Source organism: Lynx canadensis, chromosome C1 (assembly GCF_007474595.2).
Source record: "Lynx canadensis isolate LIC74 chromosome C1, mLynCan4.pri.v2, whole genome shotgun sequence".
Lineage (NCBI taxonomy): Eukaryota > Metazoa > Chordata > Mammalia > Carnivora > Felidae > Lynx > Lynx canadensis.
The window spans coordinates 58,408,498-58,433,650 of NC_044310.1; the positions used below are offsets into that span (position 1 = coordinate 58,408,498).

Here is a 25,153-nt window from a genome sequence, read left to right on the forward strand (position 1 = left end):
AATCCTCAACAAAATATTAGCAAACCAAATGCAACAGTACATTAAAAGAATCATACACCATGAAAAAGTGAGATTTATTCTAGGGATGCAAGAGGGTTTAATATCTGCAAGCCAATCAATGAAATACACCACACTGACAAAATGAAAAGATAAAAATCGTATGATCACCTTAAGGAGGGAAGAAGGGAGGGAGGAAGAGAAAGAAAAATCTTTAAGGACAACAGTTCTAAAATGAAGTGGAGATAGTTTCCTTCTCTGAATGGTCTGTTATTGTTCTGTCAGCAGAGATTGGAAGCACTTGGAGTTATCCTGTCCTTGTCCTCTTTCCCCAGTAGTGACATAAGTAAGAGATATAAAAACTTTTTGTAACGCTTCTGATAATATGATGAGAAATTGGTCATTTGTTCATGAAGCAGAACATCCTGCTTGAAAGACTTTTAGCTCCGTTTGATTTTGTCATTTATTCACCACTGGAATTGTTACAGAAATATATTTTAGGGCCACTGATCTCATCCCTGTACAAAATTATACATTTATGTTTCAGACAACTGACCAGGTTTCTAATGTAAATCTAAGAGAGGAATTTTCCAATGCCCAGTCTAAGATTGGTCTTAACTAAACCCTTGCTCTTTGTGCTACTTCTGGTAGCGATTTCCTTCCTCATCTTGGAGGAGAACATCTATAGGTTTGGGCAGCTGTCTCCACCCTAAAGAAGGACTAGTTTCTTTTATAGTTTCAGAGTCTTAAATGTGAAATGTGAGATTAAGTACATGGTAGGTGTTGTCAAATGGAACATATCAATGCAGTTCCTCTATTTCCTACAACCATTAGTATTTGGACAGATACCTGGGTAATTGTAGGCATTTATAATTAGGTTTTGATGGAGAACCATTTCAAGAAAATGATTTAGTCAGCTGTGAACCAGATTGTTGGCCAAATCTCCCGCCCAACTGAAAACATAGCAAGGCATGTTGATACAAAGAGAACTTTAGAACTATGCTGAAAGTTCCATTATTTTGCCAAAAACAATTGCATCACTTCCTAGGAACATAATTACACGTCTCATGAACCTCTATTTTTCTTTTTAAAAAGTACAGCCAATGGGATTTTATTGGCACAACCTGTAGCTCAGGATCAGAGTAACAATATGTGCATCAAAAGCAAAGGCTGGGCAATGTTCTGTGTGATCATGAATAGCATTTAGAGGCCTCCAAAGTTCCAACATGAACTGGTGTCAACAGTTGGACGTTGACATTAAAAAGACTAGAGAGGCATTTGACCCTCAACCCAAGATGAGACTTTAAAGAGGTTTTTTTTTAATGTTTATTTAGAAAGAGAGAGAGAGAGAGAGAGAAGAGGCAAAGAGAGAATCCCAAGCAGGCTCCATGCTATCAGCGCAGAGCCTGTCTTGGGGCTTGATCTCACAAACCATGAGATCATGACCTGAACCAAACCAAGAGTTGGGATGCTTAACCAACTGAGCCACTCAGGCACCCCCAAGATGAGACTTTAATTAGCAGACAAAACAGATGCAAATGCCTGTTATGTTCTTTTGAAGGCTTATCCACGTACAAGCACAAAATTGTAATTAAAAATCTCCAAATAACCAAATCTAACTCAAGAAGGCAATGGCTGGACTACCATTACCCTCAGTGCTCACTACTAGCATCATATTGCTGTTTGAATGCCTCCTTCAAATGACTTTGCAAATCCTTCATTATCTTCTTTTAAATGGGTAACATCTAGCATTCCTTAAACCTTCAACCTCTAAGTGAATATATTGCTTTTATTTGGAAACTACCAGGGAAGAAACTTGACTGTTCAAAACAGTGAAATCAACTTAAGTTGATAACTTATGTACAGGAATTCCTACAACCTCCTACTCTTTCCAACATAGAGCAATTTGACTTTAGTCTAATTGGGTCATTTATAATCTGCTACAAACAACACAAATATCTTTTCCAACACTTGTTTATGAGCTTTATATTGTTTATTTATTTACTGGAAAAACTTCCAGGTATTTTAATGTCAGAAATATGATCACTTTTGAATTGTCTTTCCTAACTGGAGCCAGGGCTGGCATGCATCATTGAGATTTTTATTCAGTCCCTAAACCCATTACATACAGAAGCTGCATCATTTTAGGTCTTATTATTTTGGAGTTTACATGTAGCCTCCTCTCTAAATCAACCAACATATCTGTTATGGGTTGAATTGTCTCCTTTACCCCAATCAAATTCCTATGTTGCAATTCTAACCCGCAGTATATCAAAATGTGATCTTATTTGAAAATAGGGTCATTGCAGATGCAGTTAGTTAACATGAGGTCATACTGGAATAGACTGGTCCACTATGACTGGTGTTCTTATAAAAAGGAGAAAATTGGATATAAGACACACACTATGTGGGGTGATATGTCTACAAGCCAGGGAATGCCAAACATAGTTAGCAAACCACCAGAAACTGGGAGGGTAGCATGGAACAGATTCTCCCTGATGCTCAGAGAAGGAACCAACCCTACCAACTCCTTGGTCTTTCAGTCTCCAAAACTGCAAGAAATAAATGTCTGTTGTGTAAGCCACCCAGTCAGTGGTTCTTTGTTATGGAAGCCTAGGAAACTAACACACCTTCTTCACTAGTGTGCCAGCGAATAATCTCATTAGTGATTCCTTTTTTATCCCTGCTCCTGTATATTAAATGGGAATCTGTGCATGTTACCAGTGATCCCAGGAGTTATCTTCAAAATGATGGCTATTTTTAAAATGGATATCTCTAAGCATTCCTTTGGCCTTCCAAAAGATGAAAAATGGTGAGACTTGGAAGGAAAGCAAGACACTTTGTCTTCTTCTTATACCTTCCTTTAAAAAATATTGTAGCAGCCCACTGGGTACATACTAATAGTGAAAAACATTCTGATAGAACTATGAGCATCAATCATAAGTGCAGCCAATTGGGCATTCAACTAATGTCTTTAAGGTGGGAGCTAAGCAACGGAAGGATTTCAAGTAAGAAAATAAACAATGAAGTATCTTTGCTATCAGGAAGGAGAGAAGGCCATGGCTTTCATCATTTGGGAAACCAAATAAGATCCACAAAAACAAACTACTGCTTAGAAAATAGAAAAGGAGGTAGTAGTATCAAGGGAAGATCAGTACTCAGCACCTGGTTTGAAACCTTGACTTTCCTAGTCCTAGAAGAATTTGGACTAGGCAAATTTCCTACTACCACTACATTCCCAGCTTCCAGATCTTTGAGCCACATTTGATATGTGTAGTTGTCAAACTACTGATGGCAATTCAAGTTAACTTTTTAGAGGACAGTTGGAGATTTGCAAAGAGCTTGTAGCAAAATTTCTTGGGGCCCTATTACGATCATGTGTTGCTTTGGCACACATGTAATTCCTATCAGATCCAGATTCCGGCCACTTACTCAAAATTGAAGCATCCTGTAAATGCCTTTCTTGGGGCCATATTTTACCTCTGGGGATTTATAGTGGTCTTAGGAATAACGGCCTCACATGTATCATCTCTAATCTTTGCAGCAACCCTACAAGGTAGGTGTTACTTACCCTGATTTATAAATAATGAAACTGAGGCTAAGGGAAATTAAATATAGAGTCTCCAAGGTCACATAATTACCTAGTGTAAGTCAGGATTCAAATCTAAGACTGTCCAACCTTAAAGTCTGAGCTATCTCTACAAGCTTGCACTATTCTGCCTTTGAAGAAATGCTGGATCTAGTTAGAGAGCAATATTGCAGTTTGTTATTTCTCCTTGAGTTTCTAAGATTGCATTTAAATTTTTGTCAAGTGAGATAAGGTTGTGGCACTCTTTCTCAGCTTTGTCTGTTACCTCCACAGAATCTCTGCCAATGCCAAGTGTAAATTTAAACTAGTTATGTGCCTAGAAAGCCAACCACTGAATGGTTATTCTGAAAGTGTGGCTAACTGCCTGCCTTAAGTAACATATGGACAGTTTGGGCCTTGAATAATCTTGAATTATTGCTTTTGCTCAAACTCATAGCTCATTGTTGCACATCTTCCTTCTGTTCTTTCTTTCACCAGCAAGGACTTGTTGAATGCCAAGTCTATGTCATACACCAGACATGGAGATGAAAAACATATTCCCTGCCTAGGCTATGCAAAGAAGATGGGTAAATAAACCAACAAATTAAAGCACAGACAATTATTTTATCATTAAGATGTCCTACAAGAAGTGAAACTTGAGCTGAAACTCATGAAAGCCGAGTTATGGTTAATCATATCGAGAAGAGAAGGGAATATCTAGCATAGAAGGAACAGCATGGGCAAAGCATAAAGGCATGGGATTTTAGTTTAGCGTTGCTGGAAAATAGGCTGATGTGGAAGAAGACAACAGAGGCTCAGCAGAGACTAGATTGTAGAAAGTTCTCTGGACTAAGCTAAGTTTTCTTAACCTTACCCTGAAGGCCATAGGAAAATACTAAGGATGTTAAGAATGAGAACAACATGAACAGATTTTCATTTCATTAACAAAATTTCACAGTGACAGAAAATGTGGAGGATAACTGGAGGTCCCAAGACCGGACACAGGACACCAGTTACTGGGGTAAGTAAGATGGGAAATGATGGAAGCCTAGATTTAGACCATGGGTGTGAAGATGGAGAGACAGAATTAAGAAATACTTGTAGAACTAACAGACCTTAAAGGATGGTTAGATCTATAAAGAGGTTGGGCACCTGGGTGGCTCAGTTGTTTAAACGTCTGACTTCAGCTCAGGTCATGATCTCATGGTTTGTGGGTTGAAGCCCCACACTGGGCTCTGTGCTGACAGCTCAGAGCTTGGAGCCTGCTTCACATTCTGTGTCTCCCTCTCTCTCTGACCATCCCCCACTCATTCTCTCTCTCTCTCTCTCTCTCTCTCTCTCTCTCTCAAAAATAAACACTTGGGGTGCCTGGATGGCTCAGTTGGTTGAGGGTCCAACTTTGGCTCAGGTCATGATCTCACAGTTTGTGAGTTCGAGCCCCACGTCGGGTTCTGTGCTGACAGCTCAGAGCCTGGAGCCTGCTTAGGATTCTGTGTCTCCCTCTCTCTCTGCTCCTCCCCTGCTTATGCTCTGTCTCTCTCTCTCTCAAAAATAAATAAAGATTAAAAAATTTTTTAAATAAATAAACATTAAAAAAAATAGATTCTCCCTCTACCCCTCTGCTTAGCTCACGCTCCCTCTCACTCTCTAAAAGAAATAAAATGAAAACAAAACAAAACAAAACTTATAGAAAGGAGGTTAACTCAGCCATTTGTTTTCTTTTATTCCAAAGTCTTACTAAGAATATATTACTGTCTTTTCCCCATTCTCTGTTTATTTTCTTGGTATAATGTTCACTTAATGTTGCTTGAATATCTCTTATTCTTCACAACTATCAGAAGCATTATCACCCATTACCACCAACCCAGCAGTCAGCAAGTGTTTTTGGAGCACATATTACTAAATCATACTTTGTCCAATCTTGTAACAAATTTATAATCCTCTCTTTTATTCCTGAATTTCTATTAGTAGTCTCTGTTTGGTTTAATCCTGTATCTTTAGTGGACTGTGTTTTCCTTTCTTTTTTTCTTTTTAATTTGAGATAGCATGAGAAAGGGGGAGAGGGGAAGTGGGAGAGAGAGAGAGAGAGAAATAATCTTAAGCAGGTGCCAAACTCAACGTGGAGCCCAGTGCGAGGCTCCGATCAATGACCCTGGAATCATAACTTGAGCCAAAGTCAAAAGTCAGATGCTCAACTGACTAAGCCACCCAGGTGCCCCAAAGGCATTGTGTTTTCTTAGTGTGTAATTTTTTCTTCCCTTCCTGTGCCATAGTATTTCAGTGCTTCAATTTTTTCTGTACACCTGCATTTTTAAAAATTATTTACTCAAGACAATGCTGCACAAATATTTCTAGTCCATTTTTAAAGCATTTGAAGGGATTTAACATTTAAGTTGTAAGTTAAATCAATAAACTGATAAAAACCATAATCGGCAACTACTTTCATTAGTAAGTTAACTTAACTTTCATTAAGAAAACATTAACTACTTAACTTTCATTAAGAAAGCGACTAGGGGCGCCTGGGTGGCGCAGTCGGTTAAGCGTCCGACTTCAGCCAGGTCACGATCTCGCGGTCCGTGAGTTCGAGCCCCGCGTCGGGCTCTGGGCTGATGGCTCAGAGCCTGGAGCCTGTTTCCGATTCTGTGTCTCCCTCTCTCTCTGCCCCTCCCCCGTTCATGCTCTGTCTCTCTCTGTCCCAAAAATAAATAAACGTTGAAAAAAAAAATTTAAAAAAAGAAAGCGACTAAAGATTGTTATTCATTTGCTTAGGCTCTGGTGTACTTATTTCCAATAAATAAATAAATAGCACTATACTTTGTTCAAAGAATTCACAAGATGAAAATTTTTTAGGTCCTCATATGTGTAAATTATACTCATTTTATTCCACAGGCTATATATCTCAAAATACAAAGTTAAAATTCAGCTCCTGTACCACGGTAAGAAATGACATAGTTAACTAGAAGGCAAGTTATTTTGGGACACATGGGTGGCTCAGGTCATGAACTCACAGTTTGTGAGTTTGAGTCCCACATTGGGCTCCCCTGCTGACAACTTGAAGCCTGCTTGGGATTCTTTCTCTCTCCTTTTCTCTACCCCTCCCCCGCACCAGCAGGGGCTGCGTAGAGAAAGAGAGGGGGACAGAAGATCTGAAGTGGGCTCTGTACTGACAGCAGAGAGCCCAATGTGGGACTTGAACTCAAGAACCCCAAGATAATGACCTGAGCCAAAGTCGGATGCTCAACCGACTGAGCAATCCAGGCACCCCAAGACAAGTTATTTTAAATGCAGGCTTATATTTATCTTATTTATTCTTTTTCTAAAAGTAATAATTCTACACTCAACAAATATTTACAGTTGTTTTCAGAGCACCTGGGTGGCTCAGTCAGTTAAGCACCTGACTTTGGCTCAGGTCATGATCTTGCAGTTCATGAGTTTGAGCCCTTTGTCAGGCTCTGTGCTGACAGCTTAGAGCCTGGAGCCTGCTTCAGATTCTTTCTCTCTCTCTCTCTCTCTCTCTCTCTGTCTCAAAAATAAAATAAATAAATATTTTTAAATATTTATAGTTGTTTTCTTCAAGAAATATAAGACTCCCTTGTATCACTCAGATTTAAAGACTACCTCAAATGGCATAATATAGACTTTTAACTATAGAGAACAAACTGTGGTTACCAGAGGGGTAGGTGAGGGGATGGGTGAAACAAGTCAATGGGATTAAGAGTACACTTAAAATAATGAGCATGGAGTAATGTATAGAATTGTTGAATCACTATATTGTACACCTGAAACTAATATAACACTATATGTTACCTATATTGGGATTAATTATTTTTGAATGGCATAACATCAAAGAGGAAAAGTAAATGGAGAAACAACTGTCCGCTAAATGCCACCCTTACCCATAGTGTGCATACCTAGTTGTCCTAAGCATTACTTACACAGATTGCAGTCTCGTCACTTAGCCTCTCCATCAAGTTTTTATTGAGTAAATTCTATGAGCTTTGCTCTGTGCTAGGCTCTGTAGATACAAGAGATACATAAAACACGGGTCCTGCCCACAAGGAGCTTACAATGTGATTGGGAGTTTTGTTAAACAAACTATAAAAGCTCTTAAAAATACATTTTGTACAAACTATTTTTATATAAAAAGGAACTTCAGATAATGAAAAAGAAAAGCCTTAGAACCTGAATGAAATGCAGCCACATTTTTATCCATGGATGAGCTTAGAGATATTTTGAATTAACAAAATATTCAGTAAAAGTCTAGATTAATGAAAAATATAAGCACAAATATTTTTAGGACAACAATTAAACATTTAAGTAATGATAGTAATTAAGAGTATATCAAGCTAGGTATATTTTATACAGATGTTTAAAGTACCTGAATAATTACCATTGTCTTTACAATACATTTCTTTTGAATGTCCTTCCAACTACTGAGAATGTTGAAAAAAACTTTTGTTCTCTTGGTTTATATGGTTCCTTTATAACCTGGGTTTTATTATTTATTTCATTTTTAAAAACCATTCTCATAGACAGTAAAAATGTGGATTAATTCAACTCTTACTGAATTTTCATATATTTTATGGACCAAAGTCCCCTTATAGCTATAAGACACATATACACATTTACATATAAAAGATAATGACTCTAATTTTCTCCTCCTTCCTTGGGAGAATTTGGATAAACATAGCTTCTGATGGAAGCCCAGTCATCTAATCCTAACATGCCCTGTTTCCGTAGCTCACCCTGGCCCTACGCCATTCCTCTTCAGACTACCCAGCCCAACCCCTTCTGGAGCAGAAGAGCTGGGTGTTTGCTCGTGTTTGTTTGTTTGTTTGTTTCACACTGGGCTGCAGTGGTGCTGTACTAAAGCACTGGTTCTGCAATAGGATGGAGGCGGGCGTAGGCACGAGTTCATTGTTCCAAAGCAAACGTCATAGGTCTAAAATTACACAGAATATATTATACGTAGTCAGGAACCAAGTCTATACAAGTCACCTGTAAAGCATTTTAACATCACAGGTTTGTTTGCATATGTTTTCCACAGAGCTTCACAGTAGGTACTATAATTACAATAAAACTGTAGATCAAGCCCCATTTCTCCACACGTGACCTCTTTGGCAGAAATTTATTTTATTCTGAAGGCTAATTCTATTCTCAGCGTAATCTCATTACATAATTATGAGAATCCATGTTTCTGGAAGATAATTTTAAAAAGGAAGATGAAAGCCCTTGTTAAAAGTCAGTAAGTGTGTTGCTAAATCATGATCCAGAATATTTGAGAACATCTGTTACAGAACTTATTTAGGGTGAATTTAGTATGAAATGGATATATTTCTGTGGATTAAAAATGAAAGTACCAAAAGTATTTTACACTTGCATATATCATCTCTCCATTAGATTTCAAACTAATTTGACAGAAATCATTTCTAATTGTGTGAGAACTCTTTACCAAATAGTCGTGATTTTTCAAACTTTTCCAATCATTTTATTACTTGATGACTTTCACATATAGCATTTTACTAAACATTATTGTATTAAACTGCATGTGATTATTCTGCCTGGATGTAGCTTTGTGGGGGGGGAGAGTAGAGTGTGCAAGCAAGGGAGAGGCAGAGGGAGAGAGAGAGAAAGAGAGAGAGACAAAGAGAGAGAGAAAGAGAGAGAGAGAGAGAGAGAGAGAGAGAGACAGAGAATCTTAAGCAGGTTCCACACTCAGCATGGAGCCTGACGCGGGGCTGATTCCATGACAGTGGCATCACAACCTGAGTGGAAACCAGGAGTCAGATGCTCAACCAACTGAACCACCCAGGCGCCCCTGGATGTAGCGTTTTTAAATCAGGAAAGTTTAACATAAAATTTCCCGAGTTGAATAGCAACATGGAAACAAAGAGCTTTCTTTCCATAACATTCATTTAAATTTGCAACTGCTAATATTGTACGTAAACGTTGCCTTTGTTGAGAATTTACCAATTAAGGCCCATCTTTCTTGGTGTCAAATACTGCACTAGTGTTAAGAGACCTATGGAGAAAATGTAAGAAAAGGATCCTGTCCACCATGAAATAGAATTTTGTTAAGGGGAAAAGACATATATAATGAAAATATTTCAAGGATAATATAGAAATCATCAAAATGAACACTATATAACTTCAGAGTGGGATAGGAAGAGAACAAAGAAACTTAAATTTCAAGGCCTAAGGACAAGGTGAGATTGCACATATGGGAGATGGGTAGGTTTTGCATGGGGAAAAATAATCGTGAAGTATTATAAACAAGAATAGCACCAAGAGATTTGAAGTTGATTCTGTCCATGACATTTAAACCTATGTAGTCAGGAAACCAGTTTGTATAGTTGAAACTGAGAACTCATATTCTATAGCCGGAGATAAGTCTGGATAAAGAATTAATCACAGTTAATACTTGTTGAGTATCTACTGTGTAAGGCTCACTTTACATACATTATCACAATAACCCCATTACAGGTAAGTATCATTATCTTTAATTTGTAGATTAATTCATTGAGATTCAATGAAATTAATTAAATTTCTCAAGCTCACAGAGCTAGTGCGTGGCACAGCCAGATTTAAATCCAAGTTTGATTCCAAAACCCATGCTTCTATTATTGTCTTGTAAATGGAATATCATGGAAACCAATCTCACATCCCACTCTACTGTACGAAGAACAATAAACTTGTAATCAAAGAATTTACAGTTGGATCTAAATTCTTACTTACCCATTGAGACATTGGGCAAGCCCTCTGTAAACTTGGGCCTCTTTTGCAAAAATAAAATAATTTTGTATTTTTCTCTGTGTGTACAGCAAGTTACATAAAGCCATTTAAAATACAAGTTTGAATGAAAATAATTGTGTTTTACAGCTAATCCACAACTGGTTTAACTATTTAAAGGAATGACTCACTGCTTTGGTTTAATCTAATTGACAGAGAGGACAATGGAGTCACAGTATAGGCTCCTATGGCAAAACTGCTGATACATTTTATCGTGGCTTTCTTAGATGTCTTAGTAGGTGAAATCATAATCCTTAGCACAGTGGCTAAAGGAGGGACACTCAATAAATATGTTTTGAACTGAATGAATGAGGGGGGAAGGGAAAGAGGAAGAGAGGGGGAAAGAAAGTACAAGAGAAAGACTGGTTGAATTTACAAGCAGGTAAGGACATAAGCTGAAAGATATTCAGTGACTCAGAAGTGTTTTTTTTTTTTTTTTAGTTTATTTATTTATTTTGAGAGAGAGAAAGACTCACAAAGCACAGGGCAGAGGGGGTGCAAAGAAAGAGGGAGACAGAAAGAATCCCAAGCAGACTCCATATCAGCACAGAGCTTAACGCAGGGCTCGAACTCATAAACCGCGAGATCATGCCCTGAGCTGAAATCAAGAGTCAGATGCTTAAACAACTGAGCCACCCAGGTGCCCTTCAAAAGTATTTTTTAAAAGCTCATAGAATTTCTAATTTCAATTCAGACAAAATAGATTCCTTTATTTCATAAAAAGTAACAAAATTTGATATTTGGTAGCTATATCACTTACTAATTTGCCTTTTGTATGTCACCTGGGAAGAAATTTTAAGAAATCCTGAACCGATAGTGGTAAATCAAAAGGCTATGCCCGGATTTTTTTATTGCTCTAACACAATGGTTAATCATGTAGCCTCACTATTGTTTTCTGTGACACCTTAGAAGAGCCCTTAGCTGCACCCACTCCTTTTAATCTTCAAAGACAGAGAAATAGCACTTAAGCTGATTCCTGAGTTACAAAGTGACATATAACCAGAATACAGACCTAAGGATTTTTAGTTCCAAGCTTAGTGCAGAGGAACACAACATCTCCAACACATTCATCACACATTTGGCATAAATATCTTTTGCCATGGTGCTCTCCTGCCTCCATTTGGCACCTTCTTCTATCTCATTAAAGTTTATGTCCTAGTAATTGAATTCCTGCCCTCAAAATGTTGACTTTTCACTTTTGAAAACTTACACTGATTTTCCAAACTCATCAAATCAAAACTACCATAAAATGTAAAGACGTCCATACTGGTTGGGACTCAGGCAATGACTTGAAGTTGGGGGAACACTGAAAAATGGGTTTTTCATTTTCTCACTTTTTCACCAATCATTCTCTGTGAAATCAGGCTCAACTTCTTAAATATGTACCCAAAATCCAGTTCCAGGATGCAATTTAGCACTCACAGGCACATTTTACGATAATAAACCTGGTTTCAGTGGGTATTACTGACGACAAAAAAACATTAATTTTTTTTTTAAAGACGAAAATGAATAATCCAAATCAAACATAAATTCTCCTTCTCAGGTGGGAAGAAATACACAAACTCAGGGAAGCAGGAATTTCAATAAAAAGTTCAGCTCCGTTCTTTCATTATCTGTTAGAATAGAGAGAGAAAGATGTAATAAGCATGGGTAGGGGGACTGTTTTTGTCTGGCATGAAGAGAGGGTATAAGTGAGAAATACTTAGACTTTGAAACATTCTTTTTTTTGAGTTATTAAAAAATATTTAGGAAGTTTATTTTGTAGGTCACACAACCTTTACAAATGTTTCCATAATTGTGTCTTGGTGGGCTGCAGAGTCACTCACTCTGCATGAAACATTCCTATTTGAAGTAATTACATGTGTGTTTTGTAAATAAAAGCAATTTAAATAACTCTGGGATTTTGGATCACTTAAGCTTCTGAATGATTTAATTATGCTAAGTATATGCCCTTTATGAGAAATTTTTCTGGTTCCCAAGTTTATAAATCCAGTAGAATAATTAAATCATAACACTGTATCAGTTGTAGTCACATTGAATAATCTTGTTGTAAAAACAAGTCACAGTGTCTAACAATACCCTAAAAAGATATGAAATACCCTAAAAAGGATGAATGCAAATCTAAATAACCATGAAATACATTTTTTCTCCTATCAAACCAACAAAGTATTTGTGTGTGTGTGTGTGTGTGTGTGTGTGTGTGTTTTAAAATAATATACAGTGCTGGTTAGGATGAAGTAAAGCAGAAACTCTACCACATTGCTGATGAAATTCTAAACCTTTATAATTTTTTTGAAAAGCAGTCAGACTATGTGCATCTTTAAAGAATATTAAAATTGGCATATTAATTATTTCTTAAAGTATAGTTATGATAAAACAATCACAAATTTTTTTAAAACTATATTTCAGTCTTTAGGTAATGAGATAATTCTATTCATTGTGGGGCCAAATTTGAACACAGATTATGATAAGTAAACTACAGTGTACCTTTCAATAGACTATCATAAATATTAAAATTACTTTTAAAATAATTTGTAAATAGTCTGGGGAATGTTTATTTTATGTTAAGTTAGATAAAAACAAGATATGGTAAAAAAAAAACCAAGATATGGTAGAGCACATGTAATATTATCCTAAGTATATAAAACAAAATCAAGAAAAGGACAAGGGAAAAGATGAGAAAGAAATTTACTAAAATGATGGCGAATTTTTCCTGAGGAGTGGAAGTAAAGTTTAGCAAGCTGCTTTTCTTTTTAATTTTCTGTGTTTTTCTAAGCTTCTATAAAAAGCTTGGTTTATTTTCATAATGAAGGGAAAGGACAATGGGATTTACTTTAAAAAATTAAAAATGAAATTAGAGTGAGCCTACTAATAAAGAGATGGGAACTGGGGATCTCCCTTCTTTTCCCTTCACTTATTTTCCAAAGAATTCTGCATTTATGGCAAAAAAAAAAGTGCCCAGAATAGACGTATTACATGCAGATATTTAAGGAAAGGCTGTAGGATGATGAAGATGAGTTGAATAAAAACTTTATTGACTTTGAAGCTACATTCCAGAATGAACCAGCTTATTGGTATACTTTAGGCATTGTTGCACACTATATCTCTATTGGAAAACACATTTTGATCTTCCCCTGAGGAACAGAAGTGATTACCTTTCAGTAACTTCAGCCATGAGAGAACAAATGGCCAAAGACTTTGAGCTGCTTAAATGTCCATATCCATCCTAACAACTTACATGGAATGATGGAGTCATTGTACCCAGCCTCACCCAGGGAATGAAATAAAATGAACGTGCTGACTTTCCATTACAATAGCGAGTTCAACTTATTTGAAAAGCCAAGTGTGCTATGTTTGAAAAAAAAAATTAAAACTTTTCACATTCTTTCATTAAAACAAAAAAGATCACATAATGGAGTAATACCCAGAAGATTATTCATTCATTTAACCCTATAGTCAGAAATATTGAAATATTGAAATAAGGTGTTTTAGGAAGGAAGCTAATTCTTGAAATTTAATATGACTGACTATACATTGTATTCGGCATTATGATCTGCTTTCTAGAGTATCCATTCTTTGAAGTACGTGTTTTATACAAAATAAATCTATTCAAAAGGGCAAGCAAGGGGGCGCCTGGGTGGCGCAGTCGGTTAAGCGTCCGACTTCAGCCAGGTCACGATCTCGCGGTCCGTGAGTTCGAGCCCCGCGTCAGGCTCTGGGCTGATGGCTCAGAGCCTGGAGCCTGTTTCCGATTCTGTGTCTCCCTCTCTCTGCCCCTCCCCTGTTCATGCTCTGTCTCCTCTGTCCCAAAAATAAATAAACGTTGAAAAAAAAAAAAAAAAAGGGCAAGCAGGGGTGTGCTAACCATGTGGCGAGCACACTGAGTTCTGATGTCTAATCAAAACAGAGTGGCTTAGCCTTAAAATACTCCTAGAGGGTGTTCTTAGTGTGAAAAATCAGTGACATGCAGGCTCTTTTACTGCATGAGAGTTGACTAGTCACAAGATCAGCCTGGAACCAGTCTCAGAAAGTTCTTAGTTGGAGGAAATTTAAGTGAAGTTGTAAAAACAGCAACAGCTCCTCTAAGGAATCTAGTCCTCCTTAGTCAGATGTGTGTGCTTAAACTGCACTTTAATTCTTAGGGATATTTCGTCCTTATAGCATGAATGCAGATCAGAACAGAGACAGGGGAAGGCTATACTGTAATCTAGACAGCTTCTACATCTCACCTTTCCAACTGGTCACTCCACATCAAGGTTGAGGAGCACTGGTGGGGTAAGGAGGTGGAGCTGGATGCATAGTTGTTTGTGTGGTGCCTGATCTGTGAACAGACAGAGGGTTTCAGTGGACAGAAGAATTGATGATGATCCCTTTTGTCAGATGACTGTTCCTTGAACATCTTATAGAAAAGCAGAACCAAAAATCTATACATCAATTTGCTTAGCTGTAGCCAACTAAACAAAAATATTTTAGATCTTATCTTCCCAAGACTGCTTCATTTCTGCCTCCAAGCTTTGACCCACCTTCTATTTCCTCCTATAGTTTCACACCATATATTACTTGAGTAGAGACCACACCTAATACGACTTCTAAATCCATAGAGCAGCTATCATACCACTTGTTAAATGCTGAATGAAAACTCACTGGCTTCGAGGGTGCCTGGATGGCTCATCCGGTTAAGTGTCCAACTCTTGATTTCTGCTGAGGTCATGATCTCATGATTTGTGGGATCAAGCCCCACATCAGGCTTCGTGCTGCCAGCCCAGCTTGGAATTCTCTTTCTCCCTCTCTCTCTGCCCCTCCTCAACTCAAAAAAATAAAAATAAAAAAATAAAAAATAAAAAAAGAAAAACCCCACTGGACTCAAATGATTGGTGTAGGTAAATCCAATTCTACCACTTTCTAGCTTTCAGTGACTTTCTGTTACTCCTAGGATAGACCATAATTCTTCACATGACCTCAAAGGTCCTTTTTGATCTAGCCTCTGTCTGCAACTCCAGCTTTGCCTGTTGAGACCACACTAGCCATCTGTGAATATCATGAATAGCATCATCCTCCTTCCTACCTCAGGGCCTTTGCACTTGAAGCTTCCTCTGCCTAGAATGCTCTTCCAATTCCCTCATCATCTGGCTGATTCCTACTTGTCCTTCAGATCTCAACTTGGAATATCACTTCTTCAGAGAATATTCTGAATATTGACTAGGACTGGTCCCCCACTATGTGATACCCACTATTTTTTTTTCAAGAGCTCATTGTAGCTTGGAAACAAAAGTCACTTTTGTGAGTATTGTTTAATATCTGTTGCTATCTCTAGGCTACAAGTTTCATGCCTAGTTGTCCTTACCACTGTGTCTCCACCAGCTACCACAGTGCCTGACACATAGGTCATGGACAGTTAAGTATTTGTGGCATGATTAAATAGGATTATCCAAATAATAGCTTAAATTCACTGGATTCTCCAAATAATAGCTGAGCAATGTTCTACAAATAATAGCTTAAATTCACGGGATTCAATAAAAACTACTAAGAAAGAAATATTTCCTCTGTATACATTTGTTAGTAATTCTCTTATAAGAAATGGCTGAAAATTAAATTCTTACCAAAAAAAGTATTACAAGAAAAGAAGAAATAAATGAAATCCAGTGTTTCCTTAGTCAGTATTTTTTATTGTGTTCCTTAGGTATTTTTTTCTCAAAGGTTTAGTTAAGATCATTTTAAACAGCATGCCCATTTCATGTAGCATAAATTACATAAGATGTAATTCTCTTTATTACAGACATGTAGTTCTCCAATTCCTGACTGTGTTAAGCAAATATATAATTTCTGTTTTAGGAAGGCAGTATTATTTGAAGGACAATAAAAAGATATATCTTCTTTGCAAACCAAATAAACACTTTGGCCAATATCTATTTCAGCACATATAGAAGTTTAATGGCACTTGTAATAGAAATATTGTGGCTCTGGAAGAGTGGTCAGAGTTGAGGTCAGAGTAGAGAAAAAAGCACAGGATTTTCTATTTATTTTCTGAGCCTTTCAGAATCGCCTGTGTGCCTTTGTAAAGAATAATCAATCCAGTTAGATTGGATGCCTAACTACTGGACCCCTAGGTTTTTTCTTCCTGCTCTTATACTACATAGTTTATTGTTTGGAAGCCTGCTTTAACTAAGTAAAGTACTTGGGGTTGCGTTATTTGTTGGCTTAACTTGAGGAAAAGATACAACTGTAGGCATTTGAATATCATGTTTGTCCAATGTCAAGTAACAGAAAAAGAAGGAACTGATGGGGTGCCTGGCTGGGTCAGTCAGTGGAGCATGTGACTCTTGCTCTGGGGTTGTAAATTCAAGCCTCATATTGGGTGTAGAGATTATTTTTAAAAACCATTTTTAAAAAGAAAGAACAGAAGGGGTGCCTGGGTGACTCAGTCAGTTGAGTGCCTCCCCACTCTTGGTTTTGGCTCAGGTCATGGTTTGTGGGTTTGAACCATGTCAGCATGGAGCCCACTTCAGATTCTCTGTTCCCCTCTCTCTCTGTCCCTCCCCTGCTTATGCTGTGTCTCTCAAAAATAAATAAACATTAAAAAAGAAGAAAGAGGAGGAGGAGAAGGAGGAGGAACTGAAGAAATGAGACACCGCAAGGTAACATTGGAAGACCTGGGAGCTTGGAAGCATGGGATGGTTCCCTGTTGCACTCTCTAAACCACTCCTCTCCATTGAGCCCTATTTCCCTTACAAACACTCAATGATTCGCTCCATCATTCTCAGAAAACTTTGCCTTTCTGTCACACCTAATTTCTGCAACTTACTCTGGCCCAGCAGCCAGTGGCTCATTCATTTCATGTCTATTTTCTTTCCTATGTATCTCTTTTATTTTACCCAGTCTCTCCAGTCTTTGTGCCCTTGTCTTCCTGGTTAGTGAATCAGTTTGACCTATATGAAATTGACAGTTTTGTTGGATCAAAAATGGTTGGATGTTGGAAATTATTTATGATTTAACTTAATAACAGCCTTTTAACTAACCAGTGTTCTGACCCAAATTTTTCTCCTCTTGAACGCATCCTTCATATTATTTCTAAAGCAAACCTTGGCCAATCCTAAATATCTTTGAATGTTCCCCATGGCTACAGGATAAAGTTCTGAAGACCCACCACTGAGTGACTCCCAACTTGCATCTCCAGGTTAATCTCTTGCCTTTCACCAGAGCCTTGCTTCAGTCCCTAAACTATGCAGTCTGAGACTGACCAATGCTTTTTCACCCTTACTTACTGTGGAGTTTGCTATTGCCTTTCTCAAATGCCTCTCTCTATTTCCATCCAGAATTAATTCTACTTCTCCTTCAAGACCCAGCCTTTCATTTTCTTGGCAAAGTATTGCTCCTATTATTGTCTTTCTATACCATTGTACACATTATTTAAATTGTACTTTGTCAGTTTCTCACTCTGATTCACAGTAGGAACTCAATAACTTTGTGAATAAATTGATTTCTAAGTAAATTATTGGCTCTCCTCTTGATCAACATTGTGAGACAAGGACTGATCAAATTTTTCAGCACACAAAGAACCTACTACGTGTAAGTCACTTTTCCAGGTGTGATGATATGCTCATACTTTAAAAGATTCTCTTGGTTTAGAAACACATAGTCTCCATATGCTTCACATTTACCCTGAGAATATCTATCCTTACATTTTACCTGTGTACGGCGTTTCTTCCCAGAACTGGGAAGAAAGCACTCAGACACTCAGTGCACATTTTAAAATGAATGGATGAATAATAAGTAAGAACTGTCTTAGGCTGAGTACTCCCAGAAGCAGAACCTAAGCCAAGGATTTGTATTCAAGTGACTTATTAAGAATGTGCTCCCAGAGAAAAACCAGTAAGGAAGTGGGAAAGTAGGACACAGAAGAAACCAAGCAAGGAGTGCAATTTTAAGTGATTCCAGCCTCAGCCTGAACTTGTGGGAAACTCTGGAGTATAAATTACAATTTCAAAGTTTGTCTCATTTATAAACAAAGAATCTGGGCTTCTCTACTCCCAAATCCATCAGTCAGTGCTTCTTTGGGGGAACGAGACCCCCAGGCCCTCTGGCTCTCCCCTTGCCTTTGAAGGTCAGAGTGTGAGCAGTTATCAGCAAAACAAGCAGAAGTTGGGGGTGAATATATAGAACTGCTGTATGGGATCTAAGAGGTTCTGGGTAGGACTCCAATTATGTGGGATGTACTACCAGCCATACACTTAGCAAGTTGTGGCTGGTAGTGGCGGGGGCTGCCATATGCAGAGATTGGAGAACTCTGGGAAGGTGTCCTGTAGACAATTGTCTTCTCCACTCCTGCTACTGATGCCTAGGATCCCTTTAGCTAGGGTCAAAACTTTTAAATCTATATGGAGAAACTATATTTAAAAAGAGAATTACCTTGTGTGGAAGAGAGAAGAGGTAAAAAACACTTATATAGAACCCACCATAGGTCAGGCAGGGCCAAATTTGTAGGTGTAATTAAATGTAATGTTTTGTACCCTGGCTTCCATACACACTCCAGTATGGGTCCTTCTGAGAGTGTAGGATGTGCAGGCACTGAAGGGCCTCTCTTAGACATTTTACTGCTTGTCACCATGAAGATGGTGTCCTTTATGCTGCCCAACATCTTCCTGCTCAAGATAAGTCCTCTTTCTCTTGTTTGAGCCAAGCTCATAGGTCTGTGGTTTTTTTTATCCCCAAATTGCCAAACATGTACAATACCCCCTTTGCCCACATTGCTGTTCCTCTCTGGATATGACAGCCCAAAGATTTCAGTTAAAGCAATCTTATTTTCTAAGTCATACTACAGAAAATTTTAAAATATTCCAGTTAAGATAGAAAACAGAAAAGACTGTGTGTGTGTGTGTGTGTGTGTGTGTGTGTGATCTTGAATTTGAATTTGACTTTTGGACCAAATTGTTTTCCTTGTGGAAATTGTGGTAGAAATATTGATGCATAAGTGGCCACTCGACAGACACCTGAACACAGCCGGGTTGTTTTGTCTACTGCCATGGCTTGTTGGTGGCCCCTGGGCCATCTGTGGTTTAGCTGCAGATGCCTGACGCTTGTGTTCCCAGAGCCACTCTGCCTCTGTCTGTTGAATACTGTGTTTGTCTGGGAGGCTCCTTCCAGAATAACCTGGCTGAACTCCACATTAGCTCACTAACTTCTCATCCGCTGCCTGATCCTGAAGAGCTGAGAGGTATGGTAATCTGCATTGTTTTCTTCAGAATTGCAACACCAGATTCAAAACATGTTGTAAAGGCCGTCTGGCTTTCTGAAGGACGTAGAAAACTGTTCAATAAGTACTTATCTCCTATCACTTCTAATGACCTGTGTCCTTGGTACAGATCATCCTCCCCCACAGCTAGCCCTCTTTTCTTCCATCTTTCTGTTCACTGGCTATGTTCCATCCATCTTCAGATATTCCTAAACTTCCCTTATCTCTAGAAATAAAACACACAGAAACACATGTGCTTGACTGCCTGAACTTTCCCCTTTCTGTACGTGTGGTCCAATTTCTCACCTCCCCTTTCACCACCAGCTTTCTATGTGGTACATCTACTACTTGTACTTCCTCTCCCTTCAAAGGTCTCCTAAATAATAGCCCACAATTATAAAGTACTTTCTGTTTTGTCAGGCACTGTTCTAAACATTTTATAAATATTAATGTATTTCATTCTTTGAAGTTGGCACTATTATCATCTTCTCTTGACAAATGAGAAAACTGAGACACAGAGACATTAAGCAACTTGTTCAGGGTCACCCACCAGTCAGTGGCAGAGTTTGGACTCAAATGCAGATAGTCTGGTTCCAGAATACATGCTAACTACAACCTACACTGCCTCACTGAGTCCAACCCCCATGACAGTGAAAGTAGTGTCTTGGAAACTTTGGGTATTTATCATAATCTCTGGCATGGTAATACTGGGCTACATCTACCTGTACCGCATAGTAAGACTTAATATTTACAAGATTGTCCCTCTCTTGTTACACAAGTATAATAAAACGTCATAGATCTAGAATGAATAAATTATTCTGATGGGAGCTGCACTAAATGTAATTTTTTCCAAATTTTATATTTTTATGATAGATAAAAAGGGAGTCATTGGTCAAAGTAATAAGTAAAGCATGTAAGTCAATAGGGGCAGAATTTGACCTACTTGAGAGGGGAAAATGGAGATAATTTTAGAATGATGAAATGCAATTCTAAACTTCTGATATCAAATCGGTTTTACCTAATCAAGGCAATAAGATATGTTATGCATTTCTTGCTGCCTTGGCATAATCTGGTACAGAGACAATTGAAATAACAAGAAAATTACAGAAAACAGCATAAAATCACACTCCAGAGTATAACCTGGTGACTTTTGCCATCATCTTATTTGTTGTAATTTGTAACACATATCTTGATACGGGAGTTCTTCTTAGGCAAGCATGGTAGTGATCCCTGAAGAAATAAACAAAACTGCACATTTTAAAGCTAAAGAGATCACACAGTCCAACCCTCTTATTTACAGATGAAGATATGAGGGGACATTACTTTTTATAGTCACAGAGCTAGTTTGCAGCAATGTCTCACCTAAAATTCAACTTCCTTATTTCTGTTCCATCACAAAGCCCAATAATTAATTTGCAGATTTGATCCACTTGTAAATACCACTATAGTATATAACAGTTATTCAGCAAATAACTAAGAAAGAAAGAGAGAGAGAGAGAGAGAGGAATAAAGAAAGGAGGGAAGGAAGGAAGGAAGAAAGGAAGGAAGGAAGGAAGGAAGGAAGGAAGGAAGGAAGGAAGGAAGGAAGGAAGGAAGGAAGGAAGGAAGTCTGGCCCGTTATACTAGTCAATGAGCCCCACAGAGGTTTTTATTTGCTTTTGTTCATTGGTGCGCTCCTAGTGACTAGTCTAGAGGCTTCCACAGTGCAGCTTAATTACTATTTGATGTCTAAATGAATGATTTACATAGAGTGTCTCTAAGTAGATTGACATTATTTCCATTTCATAGGTGAAAAAAATTAAAGCTCAGTAATGTGACTTGCTCAAGTGTAGACTAGGACTAGAAACTAGACCTTTTGCTTTTAATTCATTACCTGACTATAAAAATATTGCTTTCTGATAAATCAATTAGTTAATTATTTTGTATAAGAAATGTAGATACATAAACTTCAGCAAAATCTTTGTTTTAATGTTTATTTATTTTTGAGAGAGAATGCATGCAAGCTGGGGAGAGGCAGAAGGAGAGGGAGGGAGAGAATCCCAAGCACACTCCACGCTCAGCACAGAGCCCAATGCGGGGCTCGATCTCACAACCACGAGATCATGACCTGAACCAAAATTAAGAGCCAGACACTCAACCAATTGAGTCAACCAAGTGCCCCCATAACCTTCAGTAAAATTCTAAAGAAATGCATACAGCTGGTGGATTATCTAGTGTCATGTGCATGCTGGTCGTAGTCGTGTCTACTCCTTGTCCTGCTATTTCACACTACCAACAAGAAGAAACAGTTCTCTCTTCTTACTCTCCAAAGCTTTCCTTCCTTTCCTGCTCTTTTCTCAGAGAAACAAAAGAGGTAGACCCAGCATCTCTTCTTCTAATGATTGTTTTCATGGCTCTCCATGAGATCTTGAACAGCTAGAACTATACTAAAGGCTCTAACGTCTTACGATCTTCTCATCAGAGGACCTACATCTTTTGGGTTTTTGGAGCCTCACTGGCCAACAAAAAATTACGCTGTAACTAGGCTAGGTGACCTCTAATACTTTGATTTAAACCTGGCCTGTTGGAGGCATTCTATCTCTTTTCCTGTCTAAAACATTAAAATATATTCTACAGTGGGTGTTATATGTAAGTGATGAATCACTAAATTCTATTCCTGAAATCATTATTACACGATATGTTAACTAACTTAGATTTAAATTAAAAAATAATGTCATAAAAACCATTAAAAAGTGGTTATACCAGTTGAAAAATAAAGAAATAGGGTGGAGGGGCGCCTGGGTGGCTCAATTGGTTAAGCCTCCAACTCTTGATTTCGGCTCAGGTCATGATCTCACAAGTTCGTGAGTTTGAGCCCCACATTGGGCTGTGTGCTGACATCACAGAGCCTGCTTGGGATTCAATCTCTCCCTCTCTCTCTGCCCCTCCCTCTTGCTCACTCTTGTGCATACGCCATTTCTCTCTCTCTCTCTCTCTCTCTCTCAAAATAAATAAATAAACTTTAAAAAGTTAAAAAATAAAATAAAATATATTCTAAAGACAAGATACTTTAAATGCAGGTAACACTGGCTTCCTCGCAATAGTACAGGTTGTAAACACCCCAAGAATTCAGAGAAAAGGGAGATTAAAGTGAATCAGGAGGGGCGCCTGGGTGGCGCAGTCGGTTAAGCATCCGACTTCAGCCAGGTCACGATCTTGCGGTCCGTGAGTTCGAGCCCCGCGTCGGGCTCTGGGCTGATGGCTCAGAGCCTGGAGCCTGTTTCCGATTCTGTGTCTCCCTCTCTCTCTGCCCCTCCCCCGTTCATGCTCTGTCTCTCTCTGTCCCAAAAATAAATAAACATTGAAAAAAAAAATTAAAAAAAAAGTGAATCAGGAGGGGTTTGACTTTTCATCAAGAGATATTGGGTGTGAAAAGAACTGGTGGGGAGGAGGGGAAAGCTTGAACACAGGCCTGAATTTACAAGAGTAAGAAAGCAAACTCAGCTGGCTGTCATGTGCAGCTCACTGTGGGGCTAATATTGGGTAGAGCTGCACAGCAGTTGGGGAGCCTGGACAGGTATCCACTCCAAGAAGTCTAAGCTTTGACACAATTTTTGGAATTACAAACGGATGACTGGCAGCCAGCAACCAAATGCAGGACGAAGGATCAAATGTTAAACACTGCCTTCTGGGGAACAGTGTCCCAGGCTCCACAGACAGCAAAAAGGGCTTTATTCGCTGGCTCTCATGGACTATTGTCCACACTTCTACCACATCTTTTACAGTGCCTGGCATATTTGCTCTCACATCCAGCTCCCCAGGGGACTCTGAGAAGCTTGAATACCAACACTGAAGATATAGCTCACCCACAAATTTTCTTTATTTCATGCTACACCCTAAGGGGGAAATGTTTTCCCTTCAAAACGCTGTGCAAAATTAGAAAAACCAGTGTTTCCCAGTAACCTAGAAGTCTAACCAGCCTTTTGTGGGGATATCTAGAGGCAGGGAAATTTTCACTGTATAATACTTCTCTGTAAGAAAGAATATAACAGTTTCTTACATAGCATTTGATAAAAGCCTTTAAACACTGTATTTTCAGATAACCAATTAGTCATTTTCCCACTGCTAAGAAATTTAAAATGTATTCTCCAACTTGTTTTTTCATTAGCAGGGGATGTAAAATGTGTTTCACTTAAATATTTATTTTGAAATCCCTGTTCCCACTTACCATCAAATCCAAATGACTCTTATTTGTGTGTGTGTGTGTGTGGAAAATCCTTTCTTCCCTATCCTTTCTGCATTTTTCTTAGTTCCTCCTGTATTGTCCACGCACATCATCAGTGCAACCCAAATTAGTCCCCTAAGTGATTTCTCTGCCTCTAGTCTCTGCTACACACCAGCCTTCCGAAAATCTCACAGAAAATCTCACATGTGGTGTAGAAGACAATGGACTTTAAAACTACTACCTGGCTAGAATCCTGGTTCCACTAGTTATTAGCTGTGTGATCCTGAGTAAGTTACTGGAACTTACTGGGCATCAGTTTCCTCCTCAGCTAAATGGGGACAATGGTAGTTAATACCCCATAAGACTGTTGGTAGGATTAAAAGGGTTAATATATAGGAAACACTTAGAACAGAAACAAGGACACAGAGGGAGCTTTCGGGACTTATTAGCTAGTACTATTTCAGCTATACTGAATAGCCAGTCACATCTATAGATGCTTGTAAGAGAAATTCCTCTGCATGACCCCTGCTGAAGGGGAAGCTATGGGCTGCCATATTTTGTACAAGGATTCTATACATCCCAGGCATACCCAATTGGAAAAAGTATGCCATCCCAAGGCATAGGCTAGCCACTGATGTCTGACTTTGCCAGTCAAGGAACAATGAGCTGACATGACAGAGATTTCTCTTAAGAACCTGAATTTTGAAATGTTGAGCAAATGAGGACCAGAGCGGGGCCAGAGCCATGAAGGAGCAGATATTGTATGCAAGCACAAATCATTAAGTTAAGAACTTATATTGACAGCAGAGAGAGAAACTTGGTAGTTGATAATGGAAACACAGTCAGGCAGGTAGAAAATAGCTAGGTCCAATGTTGGTGGAAGACTAGTGTGGAATTCTATTTATTCCAAGTGTTGATTCTCTTGATTCTGATCTATCCTTTAACTCCAGACTACATGTTCCAGCCCGCAATATTCCATTACAATAAACCTCTACTTGCTTGAGCTAACCTGAGAGGTACTCCATTTCTTATATCCCAAAGAACGTAAACAGCATTTAGGTAATAATATTTAGTTATTAACGTTTAGCTAATAATGTTTAGTTATCCCTAACAACTAAACAAAGGCTCTGTGGACATCCTAGATGATGAGTTGGGGAACTGGATGCCATTGACCAATCAACTCACTGCCCTACAATTCACCCCATACACTGTCCCTACAGACCTCCTCATCCCAAATGAGCTCCACTTCTATTGGCATATGTCCAGCTTAATTTTCTTTCAAGGGCTAGTTCAGATCCCACTTTCTCCATGAATGCCTGGGTATCATACCAGACAGAAGTGGATCCAGGTTTTGAAGAACCTGAAA

General features: G+C 38.4%; 1 protein-coding gene across 8 annotated transcripts in view; it reads right to left on the reverse strand.

Annotated features, from left to right (window-relative positions):
- Positions 1–25,153, reverse strand: part of PTGER3 (prostaglandin E receptor 3) — a 190,661-nt gene that overhangs the window by 101,143 nt on the left and 64,365 nt on the right. For 4 of the 8 annotated variants that reach the window (XM_030326544.1, XM_030326546.1, XM_030326548.1 and 1 more), the window contains exon 3: positions 14,584–14,675. The exons of 3 other annotated variants lie outside the window; for them this stretch is intronic. In XM_030326544.1, the coding sequence (XP_030182404.1) occupies positions 14,584–14,675 (92 nt within the window). Of the gene's footprint in view, positions 1–11,043; positions 11,968–14,583; positions 14,676–25,153 lie in introns of those variants that run through there. One more of the 8 variants, XM_030326549.1, reaches the window with a different exon arrangement.